Source organism: Osmerus mordax, chromosome 8 (assembly GCF_038355195.1).
Source record: "Osmerus mordax isolate fOsmMor3 chromosome 8, fOsmMor3.pri, whole genome shotgun sequence".
Classification (NCBI taxonomy): Eukaryota; Metazoa; Chordata; class Actinopteri; order Osmeriformes; family Osmeridae; genus Osmerus; species Osmerus mordax.
This window is the reverse complement of record NC_090057.1, coordinates 4,470,936-4,490,777: the sequence shown is the minus strand read 5'-3', so window position 1 is coordinate 4,490,777 and position 19,842 is coordinate 4,470,936. Positions and strand designations below refer to the sequence as shown.

The 19,842-nt window shown below is 51.3% G+C and overlaps 1 protein-coding gene across 1 annotated transcript; it reads right to left on the bottom strand.

Moving 5' to 3' along the window:
- Positions 1-73: 73 nt before the first annotated feature.
- Positions 74-19,679, bottom strand: susd6 (sushi domain containing 6). The gene is made up of 7 exons (XM_067241604.1): positions 19,536-19,679; positions 14,865-15,038; positions 3,884-4,078; positions 3,601-3,795; positions 3,307-3,445; positions 2,405-2,811; positions 74-2,274 (listed from the first exon to the last, which is right to left on the bottom strand). Exons 2-7 carry the CDS (start codon positions 14,995-14,997, stop codon positions 2,249-2,251), a joined length of 1,095 nt encoding a protein of 364 aa, XP_067097705.1. The 5' UTR covers positions 14,998-15,038; positions 19,536-19,679; the 3' UTR covers positions 74-2,248.
- Positions 19,680-19,842: the final 163 nt, after the last annotated feature.

Below are 19,842 nucleotides of genomic sequence, written 5' to 3'. Positions count from 1 at the left end.
TAGGATACTGCTTCCGGTATTCAGCAAAGACATCTCACAAATTATTCAGTAAAATGACAAAGAATAGTGTTGTTCACACTTCAAAAGAAAGCTTTAATTAGAAATAGTTATATACACACTGTAGAATTAAATTAAACTTTATACAAATATTAAAATACTATCTTCACACCCATTGCAATGTACAGAGAAAACCATAAACTGAAAGCATTGAAATGCAGAATCAAGACATGGACTTTTTTTCATTTTTTGTTATTTTCAGGGAAGCAGCACCGTACAACGGTGCTTAGGACGCAAAATTAGTTCAAAAGCTTTTTTTCCCACTCTGCATCCCTCAAATGCAACCACTGCAGCAAAACAAGGTAAGAAAATGTGAAATTGGTGGTGCTTTTAGGCGTTGCCATATCACAGTCGCAAGAGAAACCTCTGGGGGAGGGAAAAAAAGAGATGGACAATCTTCGTGTCCAAAAAGAAAAAAGAAAGAAATAAAACATACAAGACAGTTTATGCATAGAAAAAAAATATAAAGTAAGGCCATTGGGAACAGAGTAAAACGTGAGTCAATATCGTAAAGCAATATAGACAGAGGGATTTATGATTACAAACGAAATAAAAATATTTAGACGAAGAGGTGTAAGGCAACATTCTCCGTTTGCGTTCACGTAGCCGTTGACGATGCACAAATAATTAACAGTCAAACGAAATGGGGAAACAGCCAAAGAAACGTTGCCTACTCAAAGTTATGACGAACGCACCCTCAACGTCATTTGTTTGCCACAGTGACAAGCGCCAAACTAATATAAACAAGCACAGGGTTTGCTACATCCATAACGCCATCCTCATTTTCTGATGCATGAAGAGAGGTTCCGTAAGCAGATGTGACATCAAATAAAACTGTCCTTGTTCAACGTTATAATAAAAGGGAGAGGAGGGAGGGAGGGGGGGGGGGGTTAACAATATACGCTTACTACAACCAGTTGCAGTAGTGTCAATGATGATGATGGTACAGATTTGTAGCTGAAAATCTTTTTTTAGCTTTGTGTGTGTGTGTGTGTGTGTGTGTGAGGGGGGGGGGGGGGGGGAAGCGGCATTGAAGTTGGTGACCGTGCCAAACAACATGTTGCCGTGTGTGGAAAAAAAAAGACCCTTCCCTGACGCGGAAACACCTGAAGGCGACGCAGCCCTCTTCGGTCGAAAAGTCGAGTTGTGTTCCTGCTGCCAGACAGCATGTCCAGGGAGAAAGCCAGATATACGACACAGTCCAGCAGTCCAGCCACACCTCCAGCGAGCATCCTCTTACAACGAGTATGTCTTGTGACAGAAATACAAGCGCTTCTTGTATCCCCGCGGTGATACGGGGGCGTGTGCTGGGCTGGGCGCAGCCAGGCGTGCCCGCTCCACCCTGGTCTGCCCACATGCAGCAGGGAGAGGGGATCATGCTGGGTTAGGAGAGGCCTGTATGAGCCAGTGCTTAGTGAACATGCAGTATACAGGACTAGCACACAGACCCTGGGGAACACTCACACCTCAACACTCCTTCTGCTCTACCTCAACACTTGAGCAAGATTCACCATCGGTATCATCACCATCACCATCATTAATCATCATTATCAATCATCATCATTAATCATCAATCATCATCAATCGGATAATGCATCGTCATTCTTGTCTTGCTAGTTGTGATTTGGAGATGAGCCTTAGTGAGTGCCTATGTTCAGAGATGCACATGAAGTGTGTACGACGTACAGTGATACATAGCCTACAGTACAAAAAAACCCAAACAAACTTGACTCGAGTTATGTATGCTCATATACATATAGACTTTGATGCTCATATACATAACCACTTTAATGGCAGTCTGTCAAGAGGCCAGTCCTGTAGCTGTTGTCAAGCGGGCAGCAGCCCTGCTGACCTGTGGGAGGACGAGCCAGCATTACAGGCTACAGGGGGCAGAGAGAGAGGCCGGGGGGGAGGAGGGGGGGCCTGGACGTGGGCAGTAGACGTGGAGGACTCGGGCGAAGGGGGGGTGGGGGGTGACATAGTTGCTTTGCTGCGTTCAGAGGTCCCAGCTGAGGGGGCTGGAGGCCGGGGACAGCCGGCTTCCTTGTTGATACGGAGTGTGGCTGCTGGGGGTCGTAGTTCACAGGGCAGAGGAGGGGGAGGAGCCACAGTCACACTGTATCAGCAGAGAGGAGGGGGAGGAGCCACAGTCACTTTATCAGCAGAGAGGAGGGAGACGCTGGAAGGGGCTTCAGGCTTCTTTCAACAGGGGAATATCTGCCGAGGAACAGAGGAGAGCACGTTATTGAAGGGTCGGGGTCTTGGCAGTGTTCAGCTACAGCACCCATGTTTGTTCTCAAGCACGCACGCACACAGATACACACACAGATACACACACTGCACCTACCGTCAGAAAAATCGTCCACAGAGGTGACGGAGAGCAGGCTGTGCTGGTCGCTGCTCTCCGAGTCCCTGCGGAGGGGCAGGGGCGCGGCACACGCCCCCCCAGGGTGGTCTGCCATCCAGGAGGAGGAGGAGGGGGGGGCCTGGTGGACCAGAACCGTCTCTGCGTGACAGGAGGAGGTGGAGGGAAGGCAGATTTCTGTGTCTTTGAGGGGAGCTCTGCTGGGGCCCTCCCCACCCTCGGCACCCTGGGGCCCCTCGGAGAGGACGATCTGGACCCGGGACTCCTGGGGAGGGGGCAGGGACGCCCCCCCGCCACTGCCGTACACGGCCTCCTCGTAGGAGGGGAGAGCCACCTGGACCCCCTCCACCACCATGGAGGCTGGCTGGCCCGACACACCTTGCTCCCTCCTGGACACAGCGGACAACGGAGAGAGGAAAAAGGAAGCGGGGGAGAGAAAAGGGAGATGTATTTTTTGTAATTGCATGCCACACAGTATTAGCGGTGTTGTGATGGGAGCTGGCCCTCCCAGCAGAGTGGTGTCAGGGTGAGTCCAGTTCAACGTCACGCCCCGGATCACAGGCCGCCAAGCCTTCAGGCACACAACCTAATCAGCCCTGCTGCCAATCTCCATTACATCTCTCTACTGACTGCTATTCACATGACTGTGGCAGGGACACACACAGAAGTGGCTCTCAGCTGCTGAATCATTGTCCAAATTAGGAGCAGCACTTGTAAAACCTGTTGGCAAACCACTTCAAATATGTATTCTATACTAATAGAAGGAAGTTTTGAAGGCTCAGATTAGAATGCTGTTTAGTCGGCAGTGGATTGCCTGTATGTTGGTTTTGTGTGTGAGTGTATCTGAGTGAGTGTGTGAGTGAGTGTGTGTGTGTGTGTCTCACCTGCTGTGGTGGAAGGACTTGAGTTTGGGCTGCAGCAGAACAAACAGGACCACCAGCAGCAGGATGAGGGCTACGGAGCTGGCGGTGGACGCCACGATGGAGAGAGCAGGCATGGCCAGCGGAGACCGAGGCTCCTTGTCTGCAGACACACGGAGGGGTCAGAGGACAACACTTGTAGCAACACACACACTCTCTCTCTCTCCGTCTCTCCATCTCCGTCCCTCTCTCTCTCAGCCCCCCTCTCTCCCTCCTCCTCTCTCCCCCCTCTCTCTCTGCCCCCTCTCTCCCCCTCACCTTGGCTGAGGCGACAGCTGATCTGCATGGGGGCGTCCCAGTCCCCGTTCTGGCAGGTGAGGAACTTGTAGTCTCCCTTCAGGGCGTAGCCCTCGTCACAGAAATACTCGATGACCGTCTTCTGGGAGAGCTGGTGGCATGGCGACGGGTGGCAGCGGTAGCCTCCGTTCTCCGGCTCGGTGGGGGGCATGCACACTGCGGAGAGGAAGACCCCTTCAGCTCAACCCAGCACCGGGGGGGGGAGGGGGGGGGGGGGGGGTGGAGCAGGGGGGGGGGATCTTACCGTTGGTGCGGATGCAGCGGGGCGGCAGTTGGGACCAGGCCCCAGAGCTGGTGCAGGTGATGGAGGTGGGGCCGTCGGGGGCGTAGCCCGGCTCACAGCCGTACGTCAGCAGCGTGCCCGCGGGGAAGGAGCCCCGGTTAGCCTCCGTCAGGTTCATGAGGTCCCCATGCTGCACCCCGGCCGGCCGAGAACAGCCTGGACACACAGAGAGAGAGAAAGAGAGGAGGGTTAGGGCTGGGAGAGAGCGAGAGCGAGGAGGGTTAGGGCTGGGAGAGAGCGAGAGCGAGCGAGAGAGGAGGGCTAGGACTGGGAGAGAGGAGGGCTAGGACTGGGAGAGAGGAGGGTTAGGACTGGGAGAGAGGAGGGTTAGGACTGGGAGAGAGGAGGGCTAGGACTGGGAGAGAGGAGGGCTAGGACTGGGAGAGAGGAGGGTTAGGACTGGGAGAGAGGAGGGTTAGGACTGGGAGAGAGGAGGGTTAGGACTGGGAGAGAGGAGGGCTAGGACTGGGAGAGAGGAGGGCTAGGACTAGGAGGAGACAGCAGACAAGTAGTAAGGTAGGGGGAGGAGAGGGTGAACGAGAGAAGTACAACTCGTGAAGAGTAGGACAGGAAATGTTCCTGGAACACGTGCGTGTGTGTGATGAAGTGAGCTAGAGTCATCTCCGATGTTCTCCATTAGCTCACCTCTGGTCTCCAATAACAAAGTGAGAGTGCTTCTGACAAAGGGCCTTGACTCGACTGGTTCAGCCCGAGCTGAATCCCAGAAGGTAAACACTTAACCCCTCCACAGAAGGAGGGTGAAGCGGAAAGCCCTCAGTCACCTGCTGCAGGATCCACTTTCCAATACTCCGTCTGCGACGTCACCATGTCACGCGTTTGTGTGCGTGTGCAACTCACACTATGAGGAAGTGCTGGTGCGTGCCAGAACACTCCCAGAGTCCACACACACACACACCCTTCTGCTGACGGCTACCATCAGGTGAGAAGAGAACCACCTCTGAAGGCTGCAGGTCTGAACTCCTCCAGTACAGCCAGGCCAGGAGAAGCAGGCATGCCTACTGCCTGTCAGAACCCCAGATCCATGACTCACTGGTGAGCCGGCACTCAGTGAAAGCAGACAGAGCCTCTGATGGTGTCCAGATCCCCTGCCCTGACCCCAGCCTTTCCAATGTTCCAGCCCAGTCCGGCCTGCTTGAGCAGTCTACAACGACACAACACACACACTGGGCGTGAGTCTGTGTTTCTGTGTGCATGCTTACGAGCGCCACTCTGCAAAAAAAATCTTTCAACTCTAATCACCAGGGGCAAGTGTGCCCCTAAGCTGTAATCAGGAGATTAACTGCAAACATGCTTATAGACCACACAGTCTTCGCCCTGTGGTGCTGTGAGGATTCGGGCCCCGAGAGCCTCAGTCTGCCAGAGGATGTAAAACAGTGTTCGTAGACTCTACAATATCCTGCTGTGAGCGTACTAGTACACACTCCAATGACCTGCATTAATCCCTTCCTCCTCCGACAACTGACACCTTGACCCAAGCCTCTTCCTCCATGATGCTGAAGTAGGGACGAGGTCTGGAGAGGTAAGGATAGGCCTGCGGGGGTCTGGAGGCTGATAATTGATGAGGGTGTGCTGGGACCACGGCAGGAGGCAAAGCACCTGTGGTGCAGAGGACTGAGTAGAGCTGGAGGATAATAACCTTTAACAGACTGATAAACGATGTGCAAGTCAGAGGAGCCTCTAATGGCTGGCAGCTCAGTGTTAATATAATTCATAACCTCGCAGAGTGGCACTCTCTCTCCCCCTTTCTCACTTCACTGCTGCATGGCCCGGAGCTGGTAAACAAAGACAAGTCTGCTCAGAACAAGACCAACGAGTGCCGAGAAGGCAAATCAAAAAGACCGCTGACGGTTATATCAGAGTGGAATCCTAAACCCTTGAACGAGGGCGGAGCTCCGGACAGAGGGAGAACGCAGGAGCACTGAAGCACGCGAGCCGCTCAGCACCCTCCATACTGAGAGCAGAGCCGCTCAGCACCCTCCATACTGAGAGCAGAGCCGCTCAGCACCCTCCATACTGAGAGCAGAGCCGCTCAGCACCCTCCATACTGAGAGTGGACAGCCATGTCTGGCAAAGCTCAAATCTGTTTTCCTGGTCTCCTCAGTCGAGGAGGACAACATGCCAGGAGGCAGGGAGGAGCAGAGGAGAGCTGAGGCAGGGAGGGGGAGGTGGGGAGAGGAGAGCTGAGGCAGGGAGGGGGAGGTGGGGAGAGGAGGAGAGGCAGGTGGGGAGAGGAGGAGAGGAGAGCTGAGGCAGGGAGGGGGAGGTGGGGACAGGGAGAGGAGGAGAGCTGAGGCAGGGAGGGGGAGGTGGGGACAGGGAGAGGAGGAGAGCTGAGGCAGGGAGGGGGAGGTGGGGACAGGGAGAGGAGGAGAGCTGAGGCAGGGAGGGGGAGGTGGGGACAGGGAGAGGAGGAGAGCTGAGGCAGGGAGGGGGAGGTGGGGACAGGGAGAGGAGGAGAGCTGAGGCAGGGAGGGGGAGGTGGGGACAGGGAGAGGAGGAGAGCTGAGGCAGGGAGGGGGAGGTGGGGACAGGGAGAGGAGGAGAAGGGGAGGCAGGCAGCAGGTTCTCAGAGCAGAGGCATGGACAGGTTGCGGCAGGTAGTCGAATGTTTCCAGGAGAGGTTCTGTACAATAACAACAATGGGTTGAACACACACATACCATGGCAGAGGAGGGGCTGATGATTACAGCCAGAGTCAACAACAGTTTATTGTGTTAATGTAACTATGTGTGTTAAGGTAACTGTGTGTGTGTGTGTGTGTGTGTGTGTGTGTGTGTGTGTGTGTGAGAACAGTACCGAAAGTACAAAGTCACTCTTCACTGATTAACTCGTCCCCTTGCTGTCGGAAGGCGTTTACAGGAGCTGCAGGTAAGGATCTGTCTGACACAAAATGGCCACCGCATACAGCCGCATACGTCCACCAATGAAAACACCGCAGTGTTGCCTCTCTGAGTGCAGTTCCTGTCCCATGCCTGCAGACAGTAATGGATGACATTTCCAATGCAGCCACCATCATTGGGGCTCTAGTCATGCGGTTCCTCTGGCCCCTGTGGAGAGAGAACTGGGCAGGGGGGCGTTCAAATCCCCTCAACTCTAAACTGTGCTCTCCAAATCTCCCACCCCATCTGTCGCCAACGACAACGGCCTAAGAAAGGGATCGGGAGGGTGTGTGTGTGTGTGTGTTGGGGGGGGGGGGGGGGGGTATCTCAGGCTGAGGCAAATTGAAATTGTAATTATTCTTCATTACAAGCAGGGAGAGATCCAAAGCAGATCAGATTATTCTACTGACGCCTTAAATCTGCAGCTGGTTAGAGGAGCTGTGGGACAATAGAGCGGGCAGAGGAGGGGATGGAGCGGAGATTAGGCCAGCAGGGATAAAGCCCTCTCTGCCTCTATCTGCTGGTAAATATGTTTTGGTTTCTTTGTTTGTCACCCTCTTAAGTCCGTTGTTGTTGTTGTTGTTGTGTTGGGACAGAGGGTGTGTTTTGCTGTTCCGTCCCTCTCTGGAGAGCTAATCCCCAGGATGTGATCCTACGGCTCATGGCAGGACACCAGGGGAGAGGCTGAGAGCTGGCCCTCCTCCAGACACTGGGGTGTGTGTGCGTGTGGTGTGTGCGTGTCACTGCATTTCCCTAGATCTCTCGTCCATGTCTCGCTGTAGCAACATAAAACGAAGCTAATCTGTTCTGTCCCCGATAGCCACACTACGCGCTAGCTCTCGTTAAAACTATTCGATGGAACCTGATCTAATTCGTATGTTGGGCTGGATGGCTTCTTCGTTCACGAACGGGGGGACTGCATCACACGCCGGGTCAGAAACTTCATACAGTAGGAAGTACTAACACCAGGCCTGATACACACACACACACACACACACGTTCTGTAGAGAGCGTGTAAGACGGGAGGCCTGATATCTGCATGTGTGATACTAGCCATCTCTGTTTCCTCTGTGTACCGTGTTGAACCGCCATGCTGAGACACACACACACGGTGACACACACACACGGCTCATGTTTCTGTCCACTCAGAAGACAGCTGGGGTCTGCCTGAGTCATGAGAGAAGAAAATATATAGCTGCCTGTCTCCTGGAGAGGGTGAGGGAGAGAGAACAGAGAGAGATAGAGTGAGAGAGAACAAGCTGTACAGGTTCTTCATGACACTGCTTCGTCGACAGGACCGCAGGGAGAGGGCAGAGTGCTGTTGAGAGGAGAGTGGAAGTGAAGGAGAGAGGGAGAAGGAGTGAAGGAGAGAGGGAGAAGGAGTTAAGGAGAGGGGGAGAAAGAGTGAAGGAGAGGGAGTGAAGGAGAGGGGGAGAAGGAGAGAGGGAGAAAGAGAGAGGGAGAAAGAGTGAAGGAGAGAGGGAGAAAGAGTGAAGGAGAGGGAGTGAAGGAGAGAGGGAGAAAGAGAGAGGGAGAGAGGGAGAAGGAGAGAGGGAGTGAAGGAGAGAGGGAGTGAAGGAGAGAGGGAGTGAAGGAGAGAGGGAGTGAAGGAGAGAGGGAGTGAAGGAGAGAGGGAGTGTTTGAGGGGGAGAAGGAGAGGGGGAGTGTTTGAGGGGGAGAGGCAGCAGGATTGTAAGCACATGCCTGAGCACACAGATAAAGGCTGCCATGATGCGTGTTACAGAATGGCTAAATGGTGTCACACACGCACGCGCTGTGTAATACACTGCAGTTTGAAACCGACAGGTTGGAAAAATAGTTGTTTAACCTAAAACCTGATGGTTTACACACACACACATCTAAACACTTGAAGACTGTGCTCAACCGGAGCAAAAGGCTACACAAGGAACAACCCACGCATGCATTCCACAAGACTCAGGCTTCCTGTAGGCTTGCTCACTGTAACAACAGGCATCACATCCCCACTCTGATCCTGACGCTGACCATAACTATATAAAGTCCGAGAACTGTGGGATATTCCTGACACACACAGACTTCCTGAAACTCAGCCAATGCAAACCACTTCCCCAAACACTCCAGCCCCACCTCTACCCCTCTCTCTTTCCCTTCTATTCCTCTACCCCTCTCCTACCCCTCCTACTCTCCCTCCCTCTTCTTCTCTCTCTACCCCCCTCTCCCTCTTGCCGTCTCTCCCATGCACCAGCAGACACACACATTACATGTAGTCATTTAGCGACTTAAGTAAGTACAGGGACATTCCCCCCGAGGCAAGTAGGGTGAAGTGCCTTGCCCAAGGACACAACGTCATTTTGCACGGCCGGGAATCGAACCAACAACCTTCGGATTGGTAGCCCGATTCCCTAACCGCTCAGCCATCTGACTCACTCCTCACACACAGTTTCCAAACAGACACTAACACTAGCCCCCCCCCACTCCAACGCCCTTCCTGAAACGCCTGAATGCTTGAAACGAAAGGCCACGTGTACTGGTGTTAGAGCTGTTCTGCTGTGTAGCCAAGGGCACAGTCACAGATGTCAGAAGCCCGCCCCTGAATAGGACATACACATCCACACATCTATGGGGGTGAATATGCATGAGAGGCCAAATGGGGCCTCTGTTGTCTGACCCGTGGCCCTGACACACACACAGCCCCAGTAGTAGCAGATGGATGGACGTTGGACGAGGGGGGCAGGGGAACCCCCTTCTGTCTCCCTCTCTCTTTCTTCCATTCTCCCTCTCTCTCTCTCCCCTTCTCCCTCTCTTTCCTGTGGACAGCTGGGAGGCAGACATTCCTTCCTCTCAGCTTTCAGAGCAAAACAAAGAGATCAGTCGGTTAGACCCCCCTTCCGCACACACACACACACGCACACTCACACACACGCACACAATTTACATTACACACCATCAGCAAACTGCTAATCACATTATTTTCTAAGCATAGTGTTTCCTAAAAAGAACAGCAACAGTGAACATTGATGATTGAAGATGATTCTAGACAGGGGTCTTCCCATGACATTTGGTGTACGTGTCTTAGATCCATCGTGTGTGTGTATATGTGTGTGTGTTGACATTAGAGGGATATCCTGTAGGCTCTCCAGGTGGTCCACACAGGGGTTTTTTATGGAGCAGGCCCATGGGGAGGGGGGAGGGACTTGACAAACATGACAAATGTCACCTCCCAGCATTGGAGCAGCCGCCCCGTGAACTTGTCCACCCTGCTCTGGTGCCCAGTACGGCTGGGCCTGATGTCACGGCCAGAGATAGCGCCTGAAACTTGAGGAAGTCTGCCTGTGTGTGTTAAACACTGCTGTGCAAGATGGGGAGGATATGAGACACACACACACACACACACACACACACACACATTACACCTCCATCCCTCTGCTCGATTTGAATACAACCAGGAAAGAGGACGACACAGACGGTGAATACACGAGTCCCAAACCCACATCCCTGTCCCTGTGCAGCTTGCCCTGCTGGATTCTCAACCAGGTCAGGTATTGGTGAGAACACAGAGCTACTGTCCCATGTACAGATGGCCTGTGGATGACGGGGGTTCGCGTGGAGCCATGCCAGCTACTCTGTCAGCACGGGAACGACACGAGGCAGGCTTCTGAAGGCCTGTCAGGCAGCAGGAGGCCCGGGTTGTTGCTGTGCTGCTGACTGGAGGACTGGCCTGTACTGGACTGAAGGGCCCAGATTGTTGCTGTGATGCCGGCTGTGAGTCAGTCTCTGGGGAAGACAGGCTGCAATTCCTTTCCCAAGAACATGAACACCACATGGACAAGACTGCACATGCCCAGCCCAACCCTCACCGCCAGTCTGGTTAGGGGAGTGCGTCTTTACCCTCCTGCTCTGTGTGTGTGTGTGTGTACATACGATAACTTTGTCTTAATTTGTTTGACTCAGATCGCCTGACAGACCTACAGAATTCTGTCCACACGATGCTTTCATGTGGATAGGTCATGTCGAGGCTGCGTGTGTGTGATGTGTGATTGAGGGAGTGTCCGTTTGATGACTGCAATCGAAACATCTGCAGAAAAATGCTAGTTACTCGTTGATAAGGACTTGAGTGTCTGTGAATGAGTGTGTGGGTGACTAACGAAAAAAGAGGCTTTGCTTCAAGGGGAGAGAAAGAGGAAAAAAGATTGTTCTAGGAGAAAGAAGAGCGACAGAAGACAGGGGAGTCTAGAGGTTATATTTAGCAGCTAATTAGCCAGAGTGATTCTGTCCTCTTCTCATTCTGCTGGTCTCAACGTGAGGCTCTTAGGGAATCATTACGCTTCAGAAATCCACACAGACTGTTCAGTCCTGAACTCTGGTCTGCGCTCGCGTTCATAAACAAGCTAGGATGTGTCTCACGAAGTCCAGCTTTCCCATATGTCCCCTCCGGAACGAATGAGGTACCTGCGCACGTACCTGATCGCAGCAGTTCCTCCTGACTCTCTCTGCTCGGACTTTAACTAACCTTCCACCCCACAGTGCCTGTCAACCCTGAACCCAACACACGTGTCTGATCAGAGAAGTAAAACAAGATGGCGCGTTCTTCATCATCACAGTGAGAGAGAGAGAGCTCAAGTTCTCTCTCTCCTGCAGTGTCTGCCTGCATTGCAGTGCCCTTTTTCTGCACCAGGTCATTTGTAGGCCCTTTGTAGCCTTGATTGGCTGTGAGACAAAGACATTCCCAGGAAGCAGAGTGGCTGGGTAGCTCCCTGAGGTGATAAACACACACCAGGTAATGGCAGCACAAGACAGATCTATTTTGTTCCAGACTGATTCTAATGGCTGTGGTCTCACCTGCTCTCCTGTCCGAGAGCAGAAAGAAAAGAGAGAGATCCCAGACATCATGCTGGGTTCAAGACCACACACACACACACACACACACACACACAATTTAATGATGTAGCTAGAGCAGAGTGGAGCTGCAGCTTTGTGTGGTTTCGGGCCGAGGCATCCAACACTCTTCTAAAAGCCCTCTTTGTTCTCACGTTTCAGAAGGAGCCAGCAGCCAGCAGCCTGGTCCACATCTTCTCCCTGTCCGCAGGACGCATGGCCGCCGGCTTTCTAGGGGGCTGCTCAGAACAGGCAAAATACATAAATAAATACGCCCTCTGCTCTACAAAACCCCAGCCTATCGAGCAAACTTCCTGTGAGAGAACAAGCTTCACCACAGTGTGTGGGTTTCCTCTGAGCTTAGATAGTGTGTGAATGTGTGTGTGTGTGTGTGTGTGTGTGTGTGAGAGAGAGAGAGAATACAACAGCAGCCACCACTTTCACAGCCTTTGCTCCAGTAAACGATAACAGAAGTAGGGCAAGGCTCGTCCTGACATTTTCCTTTGTGGTCATAGCCCTGACGTAAGACGAGCAGCCCAGTCTTTCATTACTGACAAGGGACTTCTATTTTGCGACCAGACTGTCAAGGAAATATGCCCTCACACCCTTTGGTTAGTCAAACAAAGGTGAAGACCAAACGTCACCACAACAAACGACTCGGCTTGCGTGATAGTCGTCAGGAACGAGTGAGTGCTCGTTGTTGGTTTGAAAAAGAACTGAAGGAAGTGAAGCCAAGTGTCATCAGAACAAAACTGTCTTTGATACATGGGAAACATCTCCTGCAGCTCACTCTGCCCTCTTCCCCTCTCCTGCTAGTCCTCCATCTCCCCTTTACTTTGTTTAGTACACAGCAGTTTCCTGTTCTCACAGTGACACGCACACATCACGTTGCAGACAGACACACACACACACACACACAGTGAGTGGGTCTGTTTGAGATCAGTGACGAACACGGTTCTCTCCAGCAGTATTTCCTGTGCCAGTCGGTGTGAGCTGTATCAGGGACACGCCGTTTAAGTTCTGTTTGTGAGCGTACACACACACATTGATTTTCAACCCCAGGTTCCTAGTGACGTCAGGCTGTTATCAGCAGTTAAGTGTTACTAATACCTTGAGGAACTGAAATCTCTCTCCCATCTCCCTGTCTGGGCACATTGCCTCTTCATGAGACACTCAGAGCTAATGCTCTGCTAATACTAATACTGTGTCTTCAGTGGTTATTTAGTTCTAGTTTTTCATCCCTCTCAAGAGGTTTTGGAAAATGTCCCCCTTGTCTTCTGAGGGTTCAGGTGCTGATCTGTTTGAGAACACACACACACACGCACGCACGCACGCACGCACACACGCACACACGCACACACACACACATGCACGATCATTTGAACCAGAAGAACACAGTGTAACTGGTTGTGTGTTTAAAAAAAGGGAAGTCCCGGACCGGTTGACTTCTCAGATGTACATTTGTAGTACAGAGGCTAGACCTTTTAGCAGCGTCTAGTTACAGAACGGTTCCTGTTTCACAACGCCCTCTGCTAGCGGCTGGAGCCCGGTTTTGCGCTGCATTAACACACAAGTGTTCCTTCTGGTGTTCATGACCTGTCTGAGCCTCAGTGTCAGGAGTGATGGAATTGGACCATTTCATATTCATAGAAATTTCCAGAACAATCTCCACCCCTCTTTATGACCTGGGATTATCCGTTTGAATTATGCATGGGCAGAAGAGCGGGGGGGAAGCAACCCTGCTCAAGATCACCGGGAACAGAGTCTCCATACTGACAATGATGTGCTCCTCATCAGGGATGGCAGGGGGTGTCGCCATATCTATCCTCCCTGCTTGGGCCGCTGTCAGGGGGGTGGGAAGGAGCACACACACACACACACACACACACACACAAATACGATAACACACACACGACTAGCATCTTGATGGAGAAAATGAGGAATGCGCACAACACACAGAGACTGTACACGCTGCACGTGGCCAGGCAACCGAGGACACGGTCCTCACGCAACCTAGCACCAGTGCTGCCTGTGGACGGAGGGGGAGCGAGTGTGTGAGAAAGAGACAGAGACAGAGAGAGAGAGGGACAGAGGGAGAGAGACAGAGGGAGAGAGAGGGAGAAAGAGAGAGAGAGACAAGGGGAGAGGGAGAAAGAGAGAGAGAGACAGAGGGAGAGAGAGGGAGAGAGACAAGGGGAGAGAGAGGGGGAGAGGGAGAGAGACAGAGGGAGAGAGACAAGGGGAGAGAGAGGGGGAGAGGGAGAGATGGAACGTGAGCGTGAAGCGAGTCCTGCTAAGCTCTGTGACTCAAGCGTTACGTAAGGACCATACGGGAGAAGACTCGGTACAGTCAGAACCCACTGTAGCCACGCACACACACACGCACACACACAGAGGAAAGAGAGAGTTGTGAAAGCGCTTGAGGTGTGTTATTTTCAGGGGTTCGCATTAAAAAGGAAAATCAATTAAAGCTTTGAAAAACACCCTAGGCCGCTATCGCACGACACACCCTTCTGAACACCCCCCCCCCACACACACACACTCACACACACACACACCTCGTGTCCGTCTGCTTGCCTCGGCAAGGACATCTGGCAGCATTCACAAGCTGGCTGTGTGGAGTGTGTGTGTGTGCGTGCACACGTGTGTGTGTGTGTGGGGGAGGGGTCTGAAACAGCAGAGGAGAGACTGAAGGAGAGAAAGGAAAACTGGCACCAATGACGGAGTTCAAACAGTAGGTCTACACATCACCAGTCCTGTACTCTTCTATGGGAAAAAGGGAAAAATACGCGTTTTTCTTTATACTTAATTATCCTTAATCTAAAAAAAAAAAAAAGACACAGATTAACAGGTTTGGTTTCTCACATATACTGCTAGGATGTAGCAGAGACGTTATGGAAGCCTTGTGACATGACCGTGACTGAGGAGCTACCGTCTCCTCAAGTCAATAACTCACCACGTACCAAGTTTTGTGGTTCATTATTGGTGTGAATGGACTCCAAGGACTGATTGCTTATTGGGCAGGTTGTGAAAGCAGAAACCTGACCACCGTCCCAGGAGGAAATAAAATCTGTTCCAAACTAACTGACCACACCAAATGCAAACACAACCTCAATCAATTTTGAGAGGAGGAGAGAGAGAGAAAGAGTTAGGTACAGTATGTTGTGTGTGTTTGGGTCTTTTCTTACCTGACGCATGGACATGTGGCACCAGGGTGACGAGGAGGAGGAGGAGGGTGGAGGCAGCCAGTCTGAGGGCTGACGAAGAGGAGGATGCTAAAGAGAGGGCTCTCGTCTCGCAAGCTACCATTCCATCGCTCATCTTTTCCTCCCGCGACCAGCTCGAGTCCTCTACAGATTAACCTGCGGAGGGAGGGAGATTACTATCAACATTCAACAAGGATTACATAACTCACATAGACACTGCGAACGAAAGAGGAGAGAGAAAGAAGGGAGGGAGACAGAGTGAATGTGTGTGTCAGTTACACACAATGTCACTGTGAGCGTCCTGATCCAGTTGGACGGGCGGCTGCTGCAGTCTAGTGGATGACAGTGTAGCGATCTCTTTGCCTGTGATGAGAAGCTTACTAGGGTTCAGGCAGAGGTCCACCACGACCCCCAGGCCAGACATCCGAACAGGGAACATCACACTGAGACCCATCAAGTCCAGCACCTTCGGCATGCTACTTCCTCTGATCCCATCCTCTGTGGATCTGTCATAACATCCATATCACTGACCAAACAAAGCAGATATTACACACCATGGATGCCGCCACGGGGAGATCAGCTCACGCTGAGATGCAGAGGAAAAGTGGCCGTGAGAACCGGAGAACGGGGGGGGGGGGGGGGGGGGGGGATATAAACTAGTAGAAAAACAGTGCGGGGAGCAGAGAGGACCCACAGAGAGAGAGGAGGAGGAGGAAGAATCCTGTATCCCAGGCTAGGACTCAGAGGGGAAATGAACAATTGGGTTTTCCAGAAACATCTGGGAGGACAGAGAGGGTGGGAGAGGGAGGGAGAGAGAAAGATCCGAAGACTTACAGTCAAGCCCCCACCCCCCTCACACACACACACCACCCTCCACTTCCCCACACCGCCATCTCTCTGATAGCAACAGAGCATGAAAAGCACAGTGCTAAGCAAACTGCCTTTAGCCCCGACAAAACTCTGCTCACTTCCCAAAACTGACAAGGAGCTGGGGGGGGGGTGTTTGTGGTGATAAGAAACACAGGATCATTAGACAAATGAGATCCAGGTGCAAAGGCTTGATTGCTTAGCGAGAGCTGGTGATGAATTAGTCAGCGGTAGCAGGCTGGATCAACTGTAGGCGAGCCCCAGGAGGTAGCCTGGGTCCAGCACAGCTAGGCAGAGGAGGCAGGAGCCCGACTGAGGCCTTTCTGCAGTATAGCAGCTGAATCGTTATTTCATTTTTCTAATTCTGAATCAAGCTATTTTCTTCAGCCCTGCCACACACTTGCGTAGGCCCTCACCTCACGCACACACAGTATATTGCAGACCCACTTCATGATCACCTAACAGAGGTTTTTCTTTACGGGAGCTGCAATCACTTGGCAGCAGGATTCATGGAACGCAGTACCCAGTCACCTTTCCGCTCCCCGGCGTGAGGAGAGACGAGCGCCAGCAGCCAGCCAGCCGGCAGGCTGCTGCTGCTGCTGGGAGAGTGACGCAGGGCGAGGCGTTTGGCAGGACGGCCAGGGCGGCGCCGCGTGCCAACGGGTGGAGCGCCACAGAGGGCACCAGACACTTGACCAACAGACACAATTACAAGCCCCCCCCTTGTCGCCATGACAACGCGGCGTATGACGGCAGGCGCCGCAGGCCTCCGATAACGCAGATGGTTCTAGGGTTGACTTCCTCCGGTTCGATGGTTAACGTCCCTCCAACAACAAAGTACAAATCAACGACAAGAAAAGCTAAAATTCTCTAAAAACACCTCAGTGATTTTAAACGGTGATTGGAGCAGTGGGCCCCGCCAGGGCTGAAAGAACACTTCCTAAATGTGAGATGTTGTGAAGTGTAAACTTCAGCAGAATTATATTAATTGCCTTCTTGGGAGAGTGTTTGAAAAGGAGAACCACGTAAATCCAAGGTTGAAAAAATTGTGCACAATTAAACAGTGTTGATCAATCTAAAATGGACGGCCGAGGTAGGGCTATATCTTTTATTAGTCAAAGTCTTTTGACCTTAGTTCTGACTAGATTACTGGCCTATTGTTCAGCTTCTGCATTAGTGACGGTTAAGACAGACAGAATTGAATAAACTAATGGCAGGCTGGTAACATGTCAACAACAGCACAGTTCTTAATCTGTGTCCCACTGGGACACTTACAACAGCCTAGCATTCAAACAACCTAGGCTGTAATCAAATCATGGGAATTACCTCCTAGCTGGAAAATGTTCCTACTCAAGAGCTCAAACAAACTGAGAAAAAAAGTCTAAAGGTCCTTTGACCAGGAAGTTACGTGGAGGATTGTTCGGAAATTAAAGAGATCGACGGATCTAGAGGTGATTTCTTATTCAGAACCAGAAGGAATCCTGGCAATGGAGATGCTCTTACATGTCGTTTTGGTGTCTTGTGGTTGAAGAGAACAACAAGTGCCAAAAACGACCCTTCCCAAATTTAATTGCAGATTTTAAAATAATTTCCATCTGGACCAAGTTCAGAATATGTTTGAAGTAAAGACATCTCTAGTGCCCCATCATATCTAGCCTATCTGAGATCAGCCAACATCTTATATTGGTATAACATGAGCCAAAACAACAAAAACAACTTAAGAGTCAAAATAATCTTGTTTACCATGGAAATACACTTTGTAATACAGCCAGTAGATTTGACAACATCTCTCTTAAGACAATGCTCTCAACTTCTTAAAGGGAAGTGGAGGAGAGGAGGGGCAAGGACTTGGATCAGCTAGGGAAAGAAATATGCAACTCCCACTAGATCCACCAGCCATCAAGCCAGCTAGACATCCAGTCAGCCATGCAGCCAGCCAGCCACTGCAGTTTGTCAGCTGCTCAGGGCTGCTGGAGCTCAAAGGGAGTTGGGGAGAGCAGGCGTACATGTGCATGGGAACAGAGGGGTCTCAGTGTGCCAGGGAACCGCCGTGAAGAGATTGCCATCTGATAGGCCTGTGCTGCTAATGCCTTCAGCTTCTGGTGGGGGAGCCGGCCTGGGGTGGAGTGGGGCTGGGGCTGAAGGGAGGCTGGGGCTGAAGGGAGGATGGGGCTGAAGGGAGGCTGGGGCTGAAGGGAGGATGGGGCTGAAGGGAGGCTGGGGCTGAAGGGAGGCTGGGGCTGAAGGGAGGCTTGGGCTGAAGGGAGGCTTGGGCTGAAGGGAGGCTGGGGCTGAAGGGAGGCTGGGGCTGAAGGGAGGCTGGGGCTGAAGGGAGGCTGGGGCTGAAGGGAGGGTGGGGCTGAAGGGAGGCTTGGGCTGAAGGGAGGCTGGGGCTGAAGAGAGGCTGGGGCTGGGATAGTGTTGTAGAGGGAGCGAGGTTGGGAAGAGGGCCTAGAGGGGCAACGCATAGTAGCACAAAAAGGCCCTTTGTTACGAAGCATTATAGTGTTAAACCCTACAGGGGCATCCCTCTGAGCTGCTACTGAGGGAGAGAGATTGCAAAACAGAAAACAGTGAGAGACACAGATCCCCAGTGCTGAGAGTTCAGCTATGCTATACAGTCAAGTCCTGCAAGGATAACTCTCACATGGCCATGAAGCTACCCTTATTCACTAAGATATATCACTGAATTCCGTCAGTGGTACAGTGTTAACGGAATCGTTTTGAAAGTAGGATACGGGATATAAGGGTAGCCTATTTCCCTAATTTAATTATTGTCAAAGTCGTCTTTATCGACAATGCAAAGTAAAATCATTATTTAAATGTATGGAACTTCAACCCAGCCTAGAGACTAGTTCAGTTCTGGGGAATTTAAGTACTGTAGCCTGCATGTTAAGTCATGTTCCAGCCCACCTTAGTAAGCTATAGGAAAACTACCATAACTACTGACAAAAAAGGACTAAATGTGTACCAACATTGTCTATCACACGATATTAGAGAAGACCTATATAAACTATACGTTGTCTAGACTGGTACAAATGTAAATAGCAAATGCCATCACAGCACCAAATGCTGACCGTCACACGCGCCGACACGTGCAACTGTTCAGCGAGCTATTTAAACAAAGAGTGCAAGACTGTCTGACTGTACATACACACAGCCTTAACGCCACTGGATGACAAAAAGGAAACGGTCAAATAGCAGCCTATCTGTAGTAATATGGCTGAGGGAATTACTTTCTCATTACACACGGGGTAAAAGTGCATATAGTAATTACTAATAGGTGACACTACGATTTATCGGTAAACATTTCAATATCGCAAAAAAATGTCAATTGCGTGGAATACGTAGTGGGCCTGTTGCAACACAGTTCATACGATGCGACGACTCACATGAAAATATACAATTATCTACTGTGTAATGTTGATAGTTAGTATAGCAAATATGCCTACAGTTTGCTACTGTTTTACGTTTATTGTTACATTAACGACCTTGTAGAATCCAGGACTGAAAGACTGAAGGCTACATTGTACTAGTCACGGACGGAGACGATAAGCTACTAGACAGTCGGTTTCAGAAAAGTATTGATAGTCTAAGCTACAAGCTAGATTCTGACCAATCTTCCTCAGTCAGCATTACAATTTGAACCTGTTTCATAAAGATAAAAAGGGGCCCAAGGACACAGAGGCAGGATACTTCACTCACTGACAAGCCTACCCTTCCCTGCCAAAGCTACTGAGCTAGTGTCGGTGTAGTTCTGCTTGGCTTGCAAAAATATAGACTTACCAATGTAAAGGCAGCCAGCAAGCCCTCCCCTTGTTGCTCACTTTCGGAACATTAACGCGAATGTTTAGAAATTCAGACGATATACAGTTTGTGATAATTTTGTAGCGGTTAGACGTCTGTCAGCGCTGTTGTTCTCTTCCCCAGCTTGCCAGTTCTTTATTTGAGGTAAGCGGAAACACTGAGTGAATTCTACCAGCTGCCTCGCTTTCGGACGGTCTCCATGGAAACTATGGATCAGTCTCGATTGTTGTAATTCCGACCTTGACTTGTCTCCTTCACGTCTGTACGGCCTCCTTCATTGGACGAA